This window comes from Mercenaria mercenaria, chromosome 19, assembly GCF_021730395.1.
Source record: "Mercenaria mercenaria strain notata chromosome 19, MADL_Memer_1, whole genome shotgun sequence".
In the NCBI taxonomy this organism is placed as follows: domain Eukaryota; kingdom Metazoa; phylum Mollusca; class Bivalvia; order Venerida; family Veneridae; genus Mercenaria; species Mercenaria mercenaria.
In genome coordinates this window covers 20,285,311-20,305,664 of record NC_069379.1, presented here as the reverse complement: position 1 = coordinate 20,305,664, position 20,354 = coordinate 20,285,311, and the positions used below count along the sequence as shown (strand labels likewise).

The following is a 20,354-nucleotide window of genomic DNA, read 5'->3' as shown; positions in this document are numbered from 1 at the left end:
TTTAGGTTCAAGAATGTATGTTACATGTATATAATATAGGCTAACATAGAAGAAACCTAGTTCTGTACGTATGCAAATACACCTGAAGTCTTTTATTCAGGTACGCGATTTAGGGTAAATGACCCTCTTGTAGTCATCATTATTAAAATCAAGAATTCAAAATAATAAAAGATTTATAGTAAGAAAATAAGATATTTTTTGATAAAAGTCAGATTTAATAAGAACATGATATTAATCACGAAACAATTATGTATTTAGGTTTTTACCTATAGTATATGGCAAGCCAATTGTCTAATAATAACGTGAACCCTACTTCACGGTCGAAAAACTAGGATTAACGATCGATAAACTAGGTTTTTCGAATACTTACCCATATTTTCGAGCGAAAACATATGATAACGTCGTGAACCATAGTTCACGCTCGTAAATCTAGGTTCACGATTGTAAACCCCAGTTCACGGTCGTAAACATAGGTTCACGTTCGTAAACTATGGTTTACGAGCGTGATGCGGGGTTTACGAGCGTAAACATAGGATAACGATCGTAAACATAGGATAACGACCGAAACTCATAGTTCAATCGAGAAACCTAGTTTATCAAACGTAAACCATGGTTTACGGTCGATTTATTAGGATTATAGAATCAACAATGAATTTCGGGCGTGAACATGGGTTTACGGCCAGGAACCTATGTTTACGGACGTGAACCATAGTTTACGGATCTGAACCTATATTTTCGAGAGCGTGAACCTATGTTTACGAACGTGAACTTGGGTTAACGAGCGTGAACTTAGGTTTACGTTCGATAAACTAGGTTTTTCAAACGTAAAACCAGGTTTTTCAAATACTAACCTATTTTTTCGAGCGAAAACATAGGATAACATCGTAAACCATAGTTCACGCTCGTAAACGTAGGTTCACGTTCGTAAACCCAAGTTTACGTCCGTAAACATAGTTAACGACCGAAATTCATAGTTCAATCGAGAAACCTAGTTTATCGAACGTAAACCATGGTTTACGATTGATATACTAGGATTATAATATCAACTATCAATTTCAGCCGTAAACCTATGTTTACGGTCGTGAACCTATATTTACGAACGTGAACCTAGGTTTACTGCCGTGAACTACAGTTTACCTTCGTAAAACCGTGTTTATCGATTTGTAACTATATGGCAAGCCAATTGTCCAATAATTACTGAACCCTCGTTCACGGTCGAAAAACTAGGATTAACGATCGATAAACTAGGTTTTTTGAACGTAAAACTAGGTTTTTCGAATACTAACCCATATTTTCGAGCGAAAACATAGTATAACGGCGTGAACCATAGTTCACGCTCGTAAATGTAGGTTCACGATTGTAAACCCCAGTTCACTGTCGTAAACATAGGTTCACGTTCGTAAACTATGGTTTACGAGCGTGAACCGGGGTTTACGAGCGTAAACATAGGATAACGATCGTAAACATAGGATAACGACCGAAACTCATAGTTCAATCGAAAAACCTAGTTTATTTAACGTAAACCATGGTTTACGGTCGATAATTAGGATTAGAATCAACAATAATTTCGCGTAAGACATGGTTTACGGATCTGAACCTATTTTACGACGTGAACCTAGTTTACGCCGTGAACTCAGTTTACCTGAAAACCTAGTTTTCGAGTGACTATACGAAGAACTGTCTTAAGCTGAACTTAGGTTTACGATCGATAATCCTAGGTTTTTCGAACGTAAAACAGGTTTTTCAATACTAACCATTTTTCGAGCGAAAACATAGGATAACATCGTGAACCATAGTTCACGCTCGTAAAGTAGGTTCACGTTTCGTAAAGCCCAAGTTTACGGTCGTAAACATAGGATAACGACCGAAATTCATAGTTCATCGAGAAACCTAGTTATCAAACGTAAACTGGTTTACGAGTCGTATTAATATGGTTTACGCCGGTATCTGATGTTTTCATTCGAAAATATAGGTTAGTATTTGAAAAACCTAGTTTTACGTTCGAAAAACCTAGTTTATCGATCGTTATTCCTAGTTCTTCGACCGTGAACCGGGGTTCACGTAATTATTGGACAATTGGCTTGCCATAATAGTAATTCATTTTCAGACTTTGGAATAAATTCATTCTATCTGGAAACAGTTACTTAATACAAAATATTTCATTTTAATATTTTGACAGTGTAATTTCATTTATTTAAAAAAAAAGTTGGGCCATGATGAGCGCCTCCTCTTGGTATGGCCTGGATGCCTATGAATTGTGTACTGCGTGGTATCTCCCCAGTTGTTGGCACATGTGTAACTAAACGCTCTCCAACAACAAGATGAAAACGACATAATCATCTCCTTCTATTTCGTTTCACCATTATTGATTTCGGCAAACGTTCGTTTTAGTCGGCTGAAAATGCAGTAACTATTAGAAACAATTAAACATTTTAACAGCACGGAGGGGCACCTGGGGTCTTCCTCCACCATTAAAAGCTGGAAAGTCGCCATAAACATGTGTCGGTGCGACGTTAAATCCAACCAAAAAAAAAATAAACATTTTAACAAACATTGATTATGGGTATTCGGTTTTGGCCGACATCATTTGAATTATAATACCGCCTTTTGATCGGTTTCAATTATTGTTTATCACTTCCTGGATTTGACTTCTCAATATTCAGACTGTTTCCCTTTATAACATTAAGATGCTGCCAGAGGTAAAATTCAAACTTGCAAATTTATAGCATCTTTCCACAAACTACGTCTTGATGAATGAATCTTTACCAAACCCGATTTGTACATTTTGAGAAAACCCCTTTGTATGTTATTTTAATTTTCACCAAACTTAGTCATGAGCATTTTCAAGTTTTATCAGGTTTCTCTTCACTGCTCTCCGGGGTCCCCATACCATTAAATGGATTCTCAACTCTATCAGAATGTCAGATTCTTCCTCAGTTGTTTAAAATTGCATGTTTTGCTCTTCACTGACTCTTTAAGTTTAGTTTTATCAAAGATAACTAAACTTTATAGCTTTATTCATCAGTTTTTAATGTACATTTGTAATTGTCTTGCCTTGTGTTGTTCTTCCATCTTCAACTATTTTTACCATTGACAGTATTTAGCTTCACAGTCATCTACGATACTCTAAATCTTGACAATTAAAATGAAAACCTTTGATATTATCGTATTATGTATTTCAGTGTTAAATTTGAACTGAATCATGTTTTGTCATATTTGCAGGAAAATGTGCAACCACCAAACCTTTATATTCAGGCTGACAATTGTGGCGGAGAAAACAAGAATAAATATTATGTTGGCGTTTTCAGAGAGCTATTGGTTGCAGAAAAAATTTTACGAGAAGTAAGTGAATATAGGCATAATAAATGCATACTCGTGTCTACAATTGTGCAGCACTGAGAAGCTGCCTTACCAGACAATAGAAAAAAATGTAAGCTTCTCCCGTTCTCCCTTGATGTATGATCACCAAACATTATGAAAAACACCTCTGTGTGGTCCTGCCAAGTTTGTTCCTAAATTTTAAAGTTAACTTTTCATGAAAGGCTTCATTATATAAAAACAAATTTAGGCAAAAGATAGTGTGGCACTACGTATGTTTATCATATCATCAATGGCTGTTGCATATTAACAAAAAAAAAAACCCAAAACCTCCCCCCAAAAATACCCCAAAAAACATCACATGGATTCTCAATTTCTTCCTTTTATGCATTGATTATTTTTATTAACTCGACTAAACGACGTATGGAGAGCTATCCTACTCAACCCGGCGTCGGCGGCGTGTCTGTCTTCCTCCCTACCTTGATTAAAGTTTTGATGCGCTTTCTCTATTCTTTGTTTTTACTTTATGTATTTGTTTCAAACTTAAAAAATAGTTATTCCTCATTATCACCAACATCATATGGCACAGGGTTCATAACTCTGGTACCAATATTTCATGAATTATCCCCCTTTTTACTTAGAATTTCAGGTTGAAGTTTTGGTGCACTTTCACTTTATATCAGTTATTACTGAATGAATTTGATTCAAACATAAAATATTTGTTCCACATCATCACCCACATCATATGACAGAAGAACCATAACTCTAGCACCATTTTTTCATGAATAATTACCTTTTTGATTATAATTTTATGTTAAGTTTGATGCATTTTCACTATATCTCTGTTATTTCAGAAATGATTTGATTCAAACTTAAAATAATTGTTTATCAGCATCGCCTACATAATTTGACACATAACTGTGACACCAGTATTTTTATGTTATCCCCCTTTTACTAAAATTTTCAGGTTATAGTTTTGATGCACTTTCACTTGATCTCTGTTATTTCACAAAATGGATTTGATTCAAACTTAAAATAGTCGTACCACATAATCACCAACATCATATTAATATACAAGGTCCACAACCCTTGCAACAATATCGCATGCATTACGTCCCCATTTTATATATTATTTCAGGTTAATTGCGGTGCACTCTCACTATGGTATATATATCTTTGGCATTACTTAATAAATTTGATTAAAAATTAGTTTTTCCAAATCCTCATCCTCATTATATGACACAAGGTCAGTAGCGCTGGTGCAACTATTTTAATTATTATCATTGTTTCGGTGCGACCTTAAACCCAACAAAAAAATAAGAACAAAAAACATCATCACTCACATCATAGAACACAAAGTTGATAATGCTGGCACCAGTCTATTCTGAGCCATGCCCTCTTTTTTACTAGTAGAATTTCCGGTTCAAGCTGCGACGGACTTTTGTTGTATCTCCAGCATGGGCAAATCCAAGGTGTGGGGGGTGGGTCAGTCAGGGTGGTCCGGATCCCAACCCCCCCAGAATTTTCAAAGTTAATGGTGAAAACTTTAAAGCTGCACTCCCATAGTTGAATAAACAGTACAAACATTGTATTATAACGAACTGCGTACATTAGGAAACATTCATTACAAAACCTTTTACAACATACAGGAAAACTCTTGGAAATTCGTACCTTTTGAAACATCAAACGGCAAACATCCACATCGGTAATGGCAATACATGATTTATATTTTTTTTATTTTTAATAACCCTTTAGAAGTCGGCGAGTCTTTGGCAGGGGGGCTTAAACTTAGTCAAGGCAAATAATGAATTTTTTATCCTTGTTGATCCGTACCTCCACTATTCCCTCCACTATTCCTGTTTTAATATCATGGGAAAATTTGTAAAATAATATTGGATTTCTAATTTTCGAAGTGATGATTACATTTTTGATGGGATTCAGATTCTTGTTTTTCTTACTCTAAACGCTCGAAATTCGCTCTCCGTTGACCCCGAGAAACAAAACATTTCACCAGCAGGAGCACCTACCCAATCTGAACCCCTCCTGGAAAAATATCTTGGATCTGTCCCTGCTCCAGTATTACTAAAAAGATTTGATTCAAACTTAAAATAATTGCTGTGAAAGAGCCGCATTATAGAACACTTGGTGCATTACTTTCGTTTTCTATGAGTTATGTTCCTTTTATACTGATTTAATGTTTTGAGACTATTCTCTAATATCTTCATACGCATTTGAGTCATTAAATATTCCAGTGACAGCTTCAGCTTCCTCAGATGTGCCCAGTTTCATTATCCATCATCGAAATAGTCGAGCGAGCTGTCTCCTTTGACAGCTCTTGTTGAAATTGCTATGCAAATTCATGAGTTTTCCAAATTATAATTTCTTGAATTTAAACAGCTACATGTAAGCCGTTAAATCTAGAAATGACTAAAACTCTTGATTTGTAGCTCACCTTAGCACAAAGTGCTCAAGGCGAACTATTGAGACCACCCTGTGTTCGTTGCCACCCAACAATTTGACTGTTAACACTTCAAAGGTCACATTTTTAGCTCATCTGATTTTTTGAAAAAAATGATGAGTTATTGTCATCACTTGAGCGGTTGTCGGCGTCGGCGTCGGCGTTGCCTGGTTAAGTTTTATGTTTGGGTCAGCTTTTCTCCTAAACTATCAAAGCTATTGCTTTGAAACTTGGAATACTTGTTCACCATCATAAGCTGACCCTGTATAGCAAGAAACATAACTCCATCTTGCTTTTTGCAAGATTTATGGCCCCTTTTGTACTTAGAAAATATCAGATTTCTTGGTTAAGTTTTATGTTTAGGTCAACTTTTCTCCTGAACTATCAAAGCTATTGCTTTGAAACTTGGAATACTTGTTCACCATCATAAGCAGACCCTGTACATCAAGAAACATAACTCCATCTTGCTTTTTGCAAGAATTATTGCCCCTTTTGGACTTAGAAAATCAGTTTTCTTGGTTAAGTTTTATGTTTGGGTCAGCTTTTATCCTATACTATCAAAGCTATTCTTTTAAAACTTGCAACACTTGTTCACCATCATAAGCTGACCCTGTACAGCAAGAAACATAACTCCACCCTGCTTTTTGCAAGATTTATGGCCCCTTTTGGACTTAGAAAATATCAGATTTCTTGGTTAAGTTTTATGTTTAGGTCAACTTTTTCTCTTAAACTATCAAAACTATTGCTTTAAAACTTGCAACTCTTGTTCACCATCATAAGCTGACCCTGTACAGCAAGCAACATAACTCCATCCTGCTTTTTGCAATAATTATTGCCCCTTTTGGACTTAGAAAAATCATTTTCTTGGTTGAATATTATGTTTAAGTCAACTTTTCTCATAAACTATCAAAGCTATTGCTTTAAAACTTGCAACAGATTTTCACCATCATAAGTGGACACTGTACATCAAGAAACATAACTCTATCCTGCTTTTTGCAAGAGTGATGGCCCTTTTTAGACTTAGAAAATCATGGGTAGGACAATATTTCTATTATACAAAAAAAATCAGATGAGCGTCAGCATCCGCAAGGCGGTGCTCTTGTTTACCAAATCTTAATGATACTTGGTCAGAATGTTACTCTCAATATTTTCTAGGACAAATTTGTTACTAGGTAATCTGGGATTACACCACTTCACAGGAATGATCCTTGAGTGCCCCCCTTTCAAAATTGTTCAAAGAATTGAATTCCATGCAAACGAAAGGAAAAACGGAAAAATCTTCTTGTCCAAAAACCGCAAGGCGTAGAGCCTCGACATTTGGCATGTGACATCATCTAATTGTCCTCTATGGAGATTGTTCAATTTATACTCCTTGAGTGAAAAATAGGCCCCGCCCCGGGGGTCCCAAGACTTACATAGACTTATATATGATTTTTTCTTAAATCTTCCTTTCCGAAACCACAAGACCATTTTTGTTGGGTTTAACGTAGCACCCACACAATTATAGGTCATATGGCGAGTTTAACACAAGACCTGCACCTTTGATTTTTGATATTTGGTATGTAGCATTGCCTTGTAGTCCTCTACCAAGATTGTTCAGGTTAACACCCTGGGTTGGAAAGATGTTAAGTTTTATATAGACTTCTAAAGGAAAAAAAACTAAAATTCTTATCTGAAACTTCAAGGCCTAGGCTTTTGATATTTGGTATGTTGCATTGCCTAGTGGTCCTCTACCAAGATTATTCAAATTAGTCCCGAAGGTGAAAAGATGCCACACACAGTGGGTCCCAAATTCTACATAGACTCGTAGAAGAAAAAAAACCTTTGAAAATCGTCATGCCTGAAAGTGCAAGGCCTAGGCTTTTGATATTTGGTATGTTGCACTTCCTACTTAAATTGTTCAAATTATGCCCCTGAGGTGCAAATGCCTGTCTGTATAAGAAATGGTTTTCCCATACTGGAGAGACAACGTGGAATGGAAAAACGAGTGCTAGACAGATTTTTTATCCACGTTGTACTAATGTTTGGGAAAACATCTGCATTTATCAGGCAGACGTGTTAGATCATTTTTCTTGACTAAAATTAATATCATTTTCAAAGATATTGTAAATTAAAAATTGCTCATACACTATGACTTCATAATATGACATCAAATTATGACATCAATATGTGATTTGTAGTTTATCTTTCCCCTTTGGAAAAGAGTTGGTGATCTTCTCTTTGAATAACTTTGTCTTCCCTGCGTGTAGGCAAGAATATGCAGGTCCTTTTATTTTGTTATTTTTTTCCACTGTTTTTCTGCCTTTTCATCTATTTGCCATTCAGAAAACATAGCTCCTTGGTTCATTTAACAAGTATCAGAAATCTTTTCATGACATTTTGCTTATAGATGGTGGGTTACAATATTTAAAGAAAACTTGGGTCCTTCAATTAAGTTTTTAGTATACAAGATGTGTTCCCTAATATGACAAATGCCATTCCAGAAGGGAACAGTATTTACTGGGCAATTGTCTTGTTATACCTTTTTGAGCAGTGATACAAAGGTGAGCAAAAAAGGATCATCATGTCCTCATTCAGTTACCATTTTAAGTCAGTTATTTGTAACTTTTCAGGTGGTTGTTAGAAGAAAGATGACATCACAATCTAAGCAGCAAACAACTAACAGGAAACAATCAATTAAAAGAAAGAAATACGCCGGTGGAAATTAACCAAAACAAAGGAAACCATACGGTAAATTATGTCTCCCACCACACAGTGGTGTGGGAGATATATTGATTTACTCCAGTCTGTGTGTGTATGTGTCTGTATGTGTGTCTGTCATAAAGCTTATCCGCACTCTAAGTCGAACATTTCTCATCCGATTTTCACTTAACTTAAACAAAATGTGTTTGACCATAAGACCTCAGCCAAGTTCGGTAACTAGCCAAATCGGTCCAGGCGTCTTGGAGTTATGGCCCTTGAATTACCAAAAATCGGCCTTTTTACTCTTGACCGCACTCTAAATTCAAACATTTCTCATCCGATCTTCACCAAACTTGAACAATACGTGTTTAACTATAAGACCTCGGCCAAGTTCGATAACTAGCCAAATCGGTCTAGGTATTTTGGAGTTACGGCCCTTGAATTATCGAAAAATCGGCCTTTTTACTCTTGTCCGCACTCTAAGTCGAACATTTCTCATCCGATTTTCACCAAACTTAAACAAAATGTGTTTGACCATAAGACCTCGGCCAAGTTCGATAACTAGCCAAATCGGTCCAGGCGTCTTGGAGTTATGGCCCTTGAATTACCAAAACTCGGCCTTTTTACTCTTGTCCGCACTCTAATTCAAACATTTCTCATTCGATCTTCACCAAACTTGAACAAAATGTGTTTAACTATAAGACTCGGCCAAGTTCGATAACTAGCCAAATCGGTCCAGGCATTTTGGAGTTACGGCCCTTGAATTATCGAAAAATCGGCCTTTTTACTCTTGTCCGCACTCTAAGTCGAACATTTCTCATCCGATCTTCACCAAACTTGAACAAAATGTGTTTGACCATGAGACCTCGGCCAGGTTTGATAACTAGCCAAATCAGTGTAGGCATTTTGGAGTTACGGCCCTTGACTTACCGAAAAATCCGCCTTTATACAATTGTCCGCTCTCTAAATCGAACATTTCTCATCCGATTTTCCCCAAACTTGAATAAAATGTGTTTGGCTATAAGACCTTAGCCAAGTTCGATAACTAGCCAAATCCGCCCAGGCACTTTTGATTTATGGCCCTTGAATTACTGATTGGATCCACTCATCCAGACCATCTAATTGGATCAACTCGTCTCAACCATCTCTAGTTGATATTTAACCAGGTTTTCAACGAAAACCTGAGTTATTAGATTGGGGTAGATATCGGTCGGGCGGGCGGCGGCGGCGGCGGTGGCGGCGGCGGCGGCGTCAAACTGGTGTTTCCGGTCAATAACCTTTGTTTCGGTAAAGAAATTATTTGAATAAAACTTGGTATGTATGTAGCTTATATCAAGACAAAGGCTGGGATTGATTTTGGGGTTTCTTGGGTCAAGGTCAAGGTCACTGTTACTTAAAATAGAAAAAGAGTTCCCGGTCAATAACTTTTGTTTAGGTAAAGATATTTGAATAAAACTTGGTATGTATATAGCTTATATCAAGACAAAGTCTGGGATTGATTTTGGGGTTTCTGGAATCAAGGTCAAGGTCACTGTTACTTAAAATAGAAAAAGGGTTTCCGGTCAATAACTTAACTTAGGAATGAGCTATCATGATGAAACTTGGTGTATAGAAAACTTATATAAATTTGTAGCTTGGGATTGATTTTGGGGTTTCTGGGATCAAGGTCAAGGTCATTGTTACTAAAAATAGGGTTAGGGTTAGGTTAGGGTTAGGGTTAGCATATCTTCTACATGCATGGAGGGATTTTGATGAAAGTTGGCACAATTGTTCACCATCATGAGACGGAGTGTCATGCGCAAGAACCAGGTCCCTAGGTCTAAGGTCAAGGTCACACTTAGAGGTCAAAGGATACAGAATGAAAACTTTGGTCCGGAGCATATCTTCTTCATGCATAGAGGGATTTTGAAGTAAACTTGGCACAATTATACACCATCATGAGACGAAGTGTCTTGCGCAGTTCCCTTCTTAGAATTACTTCCCTTTGTTGTTACTATAAATAGCTTATATTGTAACTTTTTCATTACTAGACGTAGGAAAATCGAGACACTTTTCTGTAGTACAACATGCATGTTACATCAATTTTAGGTGTATTTTGACAATACTCTACCTGGTAAGATTTCTGTGTGGACTTAAAAAAAAAATTGTATTTTTTTTTAAATTTTTTTTTTTTTTAAGATTAACTTCCCTTAGTTGTTACTATAAATAACTTATATTGTAACTTTTTTTATAATTGACCGTAGGGAAAAACCAAGACCACTTTTCTGTGGTACAACATAGTTGTTACTTTCTAATTTTAGGTGTATTTTAAGGTATCTCTACCTGGTAAGGAGTTTTTTGTGGACTTAGAAAAACAAAAGAATTACAATGATTACTAAACAACCACAAAATTAACATTACATCTGCAAATACAGGTGCTAGAGTAAAGACATTTGCTGTGACGGGCGTATATTGTGACATTCTGGCACTCTTGTTTATTCTTATGAAAAGTGTTGAAAACCTGGTTTCGTGGCATTGCCGCGTTTCTTGTTTGAAGTTAACATACTTCAAAAACACTTTTGTCCGAAATTTGAATACTAGTTCACATGTGGGTGTATGGTGTCTTTACCTAGGTCTATTAGCTAGTTTCACACCTAGTTGATAGTGAAAAATCTCATAAGTGGGACAGTGACATTTTAAATGAGAATAATTAGTATTCTGTACAAAATCACTATTACATTGAATATAGCTTGATGTAACCATTACTTGCTATAAGAAAATGTGGTTAAACAAAAAAGAAAATGTCTTTTATTCAGTCTTCTTTTACCAGAGGGCATAATGGTGTTCCCTCATCCATGATTCAACAAAAGTGGATTCTGTAATAAGTTTAAAAAAGTACAAAATGTTTTATTAGACGTTGCACTATTTATCTAAAGGGCAATATGAAAAATGTGTCCATTTGTATTGCTGCTACGTTAAGTTATATGTTAAGACTTCTTGTATTAATACTTTATTAGAAGCTTAAAATTCATAAACAGTTTGAATACAATGTTTAAACTTTTTCCAGGTAAAAGAAGAGTTGTGACTGGCATCAAAACTGTCATTATTCCACTAATCGATGAAGTGAAGAGATATATATGGCTCATGGATTTTTAGTTTTATGATGAACATACCCATTTCGTTGCTCATTTCATTGGATGTTATTAAAGTGTTTGTGCTCAGTATAAGCAGTGTTACTGTATATACATAATACATGACAACAGAGTAACATTACATGTGTGCACACACCAAATTAAAAGAATGAGCTTTCTTGCAACACTTCCTATCCAGTATGTAGAGACATATTAAAAGCTCACTTGTAAAGGCTATGAACTGGCTCTGTTCAGAAACAAAGAAAACTTCACATTAGTGTTTATTCCAATATCTGTCAGTTCGGAGTCATATCGCAAACTTGGTTTATAGGACTAATAAAACATGGTATTAATGGCTGAAGAACAATGCAGCCCAGTAAATTTTAATATGATTGCTCCTGGGAGACAAGATTTATGCCCCTTTGTATTACATATATGGTACATAATGCTTTTTGTTTGTTTTTATTCAATTCTTTGTCAATCTGGAGAGACATCTCAAAGTTGGTAGTAGGATTTCAATGAAACATGGTTGAAATATTAATTGTTATGATGAAATGCAGCCCTGTAACTTTCAGTAAGATTGCTTGAGGAAGATAAAGATTTATTGCCCTTTATACACATACGGTACATTGTGATATCTTAAGACATGGTTACATGGAATTCAGTAACACTTAGAAGAAATGTTGACTAATATAGAGAAATGGTGACACTGTAAGTACGTTGCAGATAGATTGCTTGAAGAACACGCGATTTATGTCCCTTTGTTCTGATATATAATTTTATATATTTACTCACTGTAAAGTTACCAACCTAATGGCGCTTTTATTTTAACAATCGCATTGGACTGTGTTAAAAGCATAACACGACTACATTTTTGACGAAACTGAGACGTCACTGGAGCAAAGATTTATAAAATTCGATGAACTCCATTTGAGGCACGGGCCGCACGTGCAAAATGACTTTTTCGAGCAATGTCGACATGTACGAAAATTCTATCGCAAATCATTCATCGCACTTGAAAGTTAGACGACAGACTAAAAGGAATACGTTAAAAATCCAGAATATCTTTGTTAAGAATGCCACATTTAAGGAAAGATCAACGCCATCAGGTCATTGGCATGGTTGACGCCGAACTTTCATGTCGTGATATTGCACGTCTTATGGGTTGTTCTCACCTGATAGTCATGAAATGGGTTAAGAGACATGATCAGACAAGGTCTATGAGTAACAGCCCGCGCACAGGCCATGAAAAAGTGACGTGGATATTGTATAAAAAATAAAGAGGTATATATTAAGTGGAAACTTTTCATTGACGCCCAGTATATTAATATTTCATAAATAGTCTGTCCGTCTGGAATTTAGATATGTTTTGAAGGAATTTCATAAAAGAAACTGATAATGTTTATTTTAATTTAGAAATATGGCCTGTAGGTTAGTGGCAATCAGATGATAGGCAGACCCCAAGAACCGGTTCTGTAGCTCAAAGGTCAAGGTCACAAACTGAGCTCATAGGTCAAATCTGTCCGTTCTATTTAATGTAAGGAGCATAATTTAATGACCATTCAAAGTATTGACTTCAAACTTGACTTGTAGGTAGGTGGTGATGAAACAATGTGCAGAGTGTATTAACCAGGGTGGTAAGTTAAAGGTCAAAGTCACAGCATGGTTAAATCTACCAATCATATCTATATCAATTATTATTAAACGAATTTGATTCATACATAAAGTAGATGTTCCACCTTATCATCCACATCATGTAACACAAGGTGCATAACTCTGACACCATTTTTTCATGAGTTATGCCCCCTTTTACTTATAATTTAAGGTTACTTTTTATGAATTTTCACTATATCTCAGTTATTACTAAATGCATTTGATTCAAACTTAAAATAGATGTTCCTTATATCACCCACGTCATGTGACACAAGGTGCATAACTCTGAGACCAATTTGACATGAATTATGCTCCCTTTTTACCTTGAATTTAAGGTTAATTTTGGTGCATTTTAACTATATCGCAGATATTACGAAATGCATTTGTTTCAAACTTAAAGTAGTTGTTCCACATCATCACCCACATCATATGACACAAGATGCATAACTCTCGCACCAATATTATCTGAATTATGCCACTTTTTGCTTAGAATTATACTTACATAGTGTTTTAATATAGTTTATCTGTACCTATCTTATTATTTCATATTCATCACACAGTCTTAAGCTATTGTACAATATTCATCCACCATTTGAGTCATTAAACATTCTAGTGACAGTTCTTGACAGATTTAAATGTTTTTGGTAAACAGGTGTTACATCATAAAATACAGACAAAGTTTGACTTTAGCTACAAACCACTAATTTTATGTGTAGTTATGGTCCCTTTCCAACTTAAAAATTGTCAAACTCATGGTTGCTGAACAATAACTCACAAAAGGCTTTACAGATTTAGATAAATTTTGGTACACATGTGTAACATCATAAAATAAAGGTCAAGTTCGATTTAAATTGCACCTTCTTGTGGCCATGTCTTTCTTATGGTTGCAATTCATCTGTGGCAAGACCGTGTTGTGGGGGTATTCGTCACTCCTGTGACAGTTCTAGTTGATCCTGGTAATGATTTCTTTATGTACTTTTGTTTTTATGGACTTGCATTTTTTAGAATTTCTTCCCTTTGTTGTTGCTATAAATAGCTTATTTTCTAACTTTTTATTATTTGCCATACGGAAAAACCGAGACCATTTTTCTGTGGTACAATAATGTCATGGATAAAACATCAAATGCTTAAACATATTTGACCTATATCTACCTGGTAAAGATTTTTCATGAACTTAAAACAATTTTGTTTGTTTGTGGATAATCGTTCCTGTTAAATTACTGAAATGAGATTTAATTGGCTGAAATGTTTGAGTCATTCAAGCAATGTGTCAACAAATAATGGGTTCGACATTGTTGCCCTTTGGGCTTCAGCATTCTACATGTTTAAATTTTGCTACCATCTTACTCTGATTAACCCTTCGGGCGTATGTTGCCCCACTTAACGGAGCTCTTGTTCAAGATTTTCATTCATTTGAAAAGTTTGTTCAACAAGTTGAATGCAGACTAATTATGAGTTAATGATAGGATGGCTGCACAGTTTCAGCTAGAATTATTCTTCAAAATGTTTGACACAAGGTTGTATAGAGAAAGTTAATATTCTAGTCTTTCATGTACATCTTTTAGGTTGACTGGACAATGGCTGAATAAAATTTGAAAGTCATTTGAACTATATGTTTAAAATCATTTCAAAAGTTTGTTTGGCTAGCCTAATAGTTGTATAAAGATATATGATATTGAAAGTCTTTCTTTTTAGCTCATCTAAACTGAAGGTTCATGGTGTGCTATTAGTATAGGGTGGATGGTCCGGCGTCCGTCGTCCGTCGTCCGTCGTCCACATTTTTACTTAAACATCTTCTCTGAAACTACTTTTCAGAATAACATCAAATTTGGTCTGTAGCGTCCTATTGCAATCTTCTATCAATTTTGTTCAAATAGGGGCTTTCGGCCCTTTTTAGGAGTCGCTAGAGCTAAAAATAGAAAATGACTTCTTGTCATGAACAGCTTGATGGAACTTCACCAAATTGTAGCATCACTATAAGGTCCTCTTTCAAGTTTGTTCAAATGGGGGAACTTGACTCCTTTTAGTGGCCGGTAGAGTTAAAAATAGAAAAACCTTAAAACGACTTCTACTTACGAACCGCTTGACGGATTTTCATCAAACTTGGCCTTTAACTTCATTATAAGGTCCTCTCGCAAGTTTCTTCAAACGGGGGCACTTGGCTTCTTTTAGGGACCGCTAGAGCTAAAAATAGAAATACACATTAACGACTTCTTACCATGCACCGCTAGATGGATCTTCATTAAACTTGGTCTGTGGCATTATGGTCCACTCCCAAGTTTGTTCAAATAGGGGCACTTGTCCTCTTTTAGGGGCCGCTAGAGCTAAAGATAGAAATACATTTAAACAACTTCTTATCATGAACTGCCCAATGGATCTTCATCAAACTTGGTATGTAGCACAATTATATGGTCCTCTCCCAAGTATGTTCAAATTGGGGCATTTGGCACCTTTTAGGGGCTGCTAGGGCTAAAAATAGAAATACTTATTAAAAGTATTGTTTGAATTTAAAGTTTTAATCGTTTTTTAAATTATTTTTTAAATTTAATACTTTGTTACTAGTAAGATCGACTAAGGTCAAAGGTGGCCTCAGTTGAGCGACTTAGGACTACTTGGACCTCTTGTTTAGAATGGCCAATCAATTTTGAAAGTATTTGGAAAAATATACTTAAAATCATTCAAAATGTGTGTTTGGCTTGCCTAACAGTTACATAGAGATATTTATACCCCCACCAAACATGTTTGGAGTGGGGTATATAGGAGTCAGTTTTGTCGCGTCCCGTCGCGTCCCGAAATCTATTATCTCAGTTATTACTAAATGGATTTGATTCAAACTTAAAATAGATGTTCCACCTTATCACCCACATCATGTGACACAAGGTGCATAACTCTGACACCAAGTTTTCATGAATTATGTCCACTTTTACTTAGAATTTAAGGTTAATTTTGTTGTATTTTCACTATATCTCAGTTATTACTAAATGGATTTGATTCAGACTTAAAATAGTTGTTCCACCTCATCACCCACATCATGTGACATAAGGTGCTTAACTCTGACATCAATTTTTTATGAATTATGTCTCCTTTTTACTTTAAATTTAAGGTTGATTTTGATGTATTTTCACTATATCTCAGTTTTTACAAAATGGATTTGATTCAAGCTTAAAATAAATGTTCCACCTCATCACCCACATCATGTGACACAAGGTGCATAACTCTGACACAATTTTTCATGAATTATGCCCCTTTTTACTTAGAATTTACGGTTAATTTTGATGTATATTCACTGTATCTCAGTTACTACTAAATGGATTTAATTTAAACTTAAAATAGATGTTTAACCTCATCATCCACATCATGTGACACAAGGTGCATAACTGTGACACCAATTTTTCTTGAATTATGTCCCCTCTTGCTTAGAATTTAAGGTTAATTTTGATGTATTTTCACTATATCTCATTCTGATTGGCTTAGAGCCAAAGGGAAGTAACTTTTTATAAACTTTTGTACTGAGTTTCTTCCCCTTAAATTCCAGGAATTAGTCTATTTTAGAAATCCTATTTTTAGATTTTCAATATTTTTGATATTTTTCTAACTTTTTTATTATCAGTCCTATGTAAAAAGTAAATACATTTTTCTGTGGTAACATGGGTCAGCAAGACATTTGTTTGTATTTACTTTTAGTGTATCTCTAATATTAGAGATTTTTTATATTTACCTCATCCCTCATCCAGGGCACATAATTATACTAGTATTACTTATATGTGGAAGCCCAGGATGAAGTACTCCAAAGACGAGTAAACTTCTTTTAAGTATTAAGCCTTTTTGACATTTTTATATTATTCTAAATATTTTTAAGATTACTTATGGTTGCCATTCTTCTGTGACAAGACCGTATGGTTGGGGTATGAGTCACTCCTGTGACAGTTCTAGTTGATATTGAACAATCTTTCTTTTATTTTTGTTAGGCTGGCCGAACATATTTAAAAAAAAACTGGTAACGAATATTTCATATCATTCGAAAAGAATGTTCAGCCAGCCCAAAAGTTGTATAGAAATACATTATACTGTAAACCTTTTTTGAACTTCTGTAAAATTGACCGAACAATTTTAAAACTAATTTGAAACATCGTTTTTATGCATATGTTTCGAATCATTCCAAACGTTTGTTAAGCCGGTCTTACAGTTGTTTAGAGATATGTGATATTGAATAGTTTTTCTTTTATTTTTGTTAGGTTGGCAGAACAATTTTCCAACTCATTTTTTCTAACCATTTCAGTATTTATTTCGGGTAGCCTATCACAAAGTGGCATGGATATATTTGATACTGAACAGTCTTTCTTGTATATTTTGTAGGCTGGCCGAACAATTTTGAAACCCATTGTTTCAAATCATTTCCAAAGTTCGGCCGGCCTAACACAAAGTTTTATGGAGATACGTGATATTATAGTCTTTCTTACATTTTCGTTAGGCTGGCTGAACAATTTCTAAATTCAGTTTTATTTTCCAATCATTTAAAAAGTCTGTTCGGCCGGCCTAACAAAAAGCTGTATGGAGATATGTCATATTGAACAGTATTTTTTATATTTTAGGCAGGCCGAACAATTTTGAAACTCATTGCATTGTCATAAAGTTTTGTTTGAACAGTCGAACATAATTTAACTATGAATTTGTGTAAGGCTGGTCGAACACTGAAACATGTTTCATGGGATATTTAAAATCATTTCACACAAAGTTGTATAGCAATAGTTGATATTCTTGGTTGTTTATATTTCTTAAATAATTAAGGACCAGTTGAATGCAATTTTGATATGTATATATGTTAGGCTGGCCGAACGGTTTTATTTCATTTTTCAAACCGTTCAAAGTGTTTGTTCGGTCAGCCTGACACAAAGTTTCTCTGCGTAAATCTATATAAAGTGTATGCTTTTGCTAAATATTCAGTTTTCTTATATATGTATTTATTCGTTAGGCTGGCCCAACAGGCATGTTTGATGCATTGTATGTGAATTTAAAATAAATTTATTTGGGAATTTGGGCACTTTCCTTTTTGATAGTGTACTCAGTCGCGATTAAAATGTGATTAATGATGAACTCAGAGGAAATGTTTGATGTTTATAAATTTTTTCAATCTTATCATTTTTGTCATTGCTATTTCTGTTAGTGTTTATGTTTCACGAACCAGTCTTCTGACAAAGCCTATGCTTAGATGGAAGATGTCTCAAGGAAACTTTACTGAGTAGGTCTGTTTAAACTTTCAAAATAAATTCCAGGACCTGTTTAAAATTAAATGTTTAAATTTCATTGCAGTCAGTCTTTGAACAAATTTCGAGATACTGAACGAAACAGACTTTTGTGAAACAGTTTTTTTGGTCTTATTTACCTAGTCACTCACTAACGGGCATATGGTCTCGCATTTTATGATATGCACGAATTTTGTATGCCTCAGTAGTATTGTAAACAATAGAAATAGGATAGGTCTAGTAATTATCATAGACTTCTTAAGCGGTATATAAGTTACATGCAGTACTAAACCTCCTCCAAACAAAATACCGCATATTAACATTGCATGCTATCTCCCGTGTTAAAATGTGTTAAGAGCGTTTCAAGTTTATATTTAGATATACTTTATATACTCTTTACTTACAGTTTATCAAAGCTACTTCAATACATTATTTTTCAATGTTAAGGTTTAGGAGTATACCACCAAAACACAGAAATTTTTGATAAACGAACAGCATCGTTGCCAATATTTTAACTGACCATTACATGTTCTGCCGCACTGTCCCGTACTTAAAATATTCTGAAAAAGTTGTCCCCCTTTGAAAATGAATGTCATTTGTAAAGAAATAAAAATAAACAATTGCTGAAAACTGTGTTCCACCTAGTTATGTGAAATTTCAACACTCGCACGCTATTACAAATGCATCAAAACAAACTTGTGTAACAGTTCTTTGAAAATGTTGAGTTTTTAAAGGCGTTTGACTGTCCGGAAGATGGACCCCTTTAGGCAGTCCTTTTCCGGAATTCAATGTTTATATCAGTATACTGACACATGTATTGGTGGTGTTTGTAATGATAGCGTATATATAACTCTACAAAACAAGTGCCAGTATACTGATTTAAACATTGAATTCCGGAAAATGACTGCCTAAAGGGGCCCCACTTCCGGACAGTCAAACGCCTTTAAAAACTCACCATTTTCAAGGAACTGTTACACATGTTCGTTTTGATGCATTTGAAATAGCGTGCGAGTGTTGAAATTTCACATAACTAGGTGAAACACAGTTTTCAGCAATTGCTTATTTTTATATTTTTACAAATGACATTCATTTTCAAAGGGGGACAACTATTTTAAGTACGGGACAGTACGGCAGAACATGTAATGGTCAGTTAAAAGATTGGTAACGATGTTGTTCGTTTATAGAATATTTCTGTGTTTTGGTGATATACTCCTAAACCTTAATGTTTTTTATTAACTGTTTCCTTTCAGCAGACTACTAAAAGGCTACACATGTACAAGCCTAATATAATCGTCCCCTAACAAGCAATTATGGCGGTTTGCATGAACGGCTCTCCAAGATATCTTTATAAGATTACACTTCACTTCCTGTTTATGCGAAAGCCTGTTTACAAAATGACATTGTGTATACAAGTGGTTTTGGGGAAAAAAACACGATTCGATTATTCGATTAAATGTTTACCGTTTGATTTTTGATTTCGTAGAATAATTAATTACAAAAATATCAAGAAATCAACACCTAGGGGAGAAATAAAGAGAAATAGAACAAAATATCAAACTTGTTACCGGAAGGTAATGGTATTGCTTGTTACGGTACTGTTGGAGAAGCCGTGAAAGTTATTTATCTGTAATTTGTTTGCTCGTGATATCATTTAAGATTATTTTAAAGACCATTCCATTCACCTAGAACTTTCTGTGGTGCTTATTTGTGGAATTTTGTATTTGTTTGTTTCAGAAATTGCTGTATATCTACTCATTTGTTAACATAGGAGCAGTGTAACAAGATGGTGAAACTTATAAGGTCTGTCAGCGTGTAATATCGTATCATTATCATTCCATATACATAACATATATATTATTTTGACATATTGGTTATGAAGATATTGGTAGA

General features: G+C 35.0%; 1 protein-coding gene across 2 annotated transcripts in view; it reads left to right on the top strand.

Annotated features, from left to right (window-relative positions):
* The window catches only part of LOC123542964 (alpha-(1,3)-fucosyltransferase C-like), a 39,978-nt gene that overhangs the window by 11,316 nt on the left and 8,308 nt on the right, over nucleotides 1-20,354 (top strand). For both annotated transcript variants that reach the window (XR_008368763.1, XM_045329020.2), the window contains exon 2: nucleotides 20,199-20,264. Coding sequence is in view for 1 of the 2 variants with exons in the window: in XM_045329020.2 (XP_045184955.2) it covers nucleotides 20,248-20,264 (17 nt within the window). In the remaining variant the exon portion in view is untranslated. The remainder of the gene's footprint in view (nucleotides 1-20,198; nucleotides 20,265-20,354) is intronic.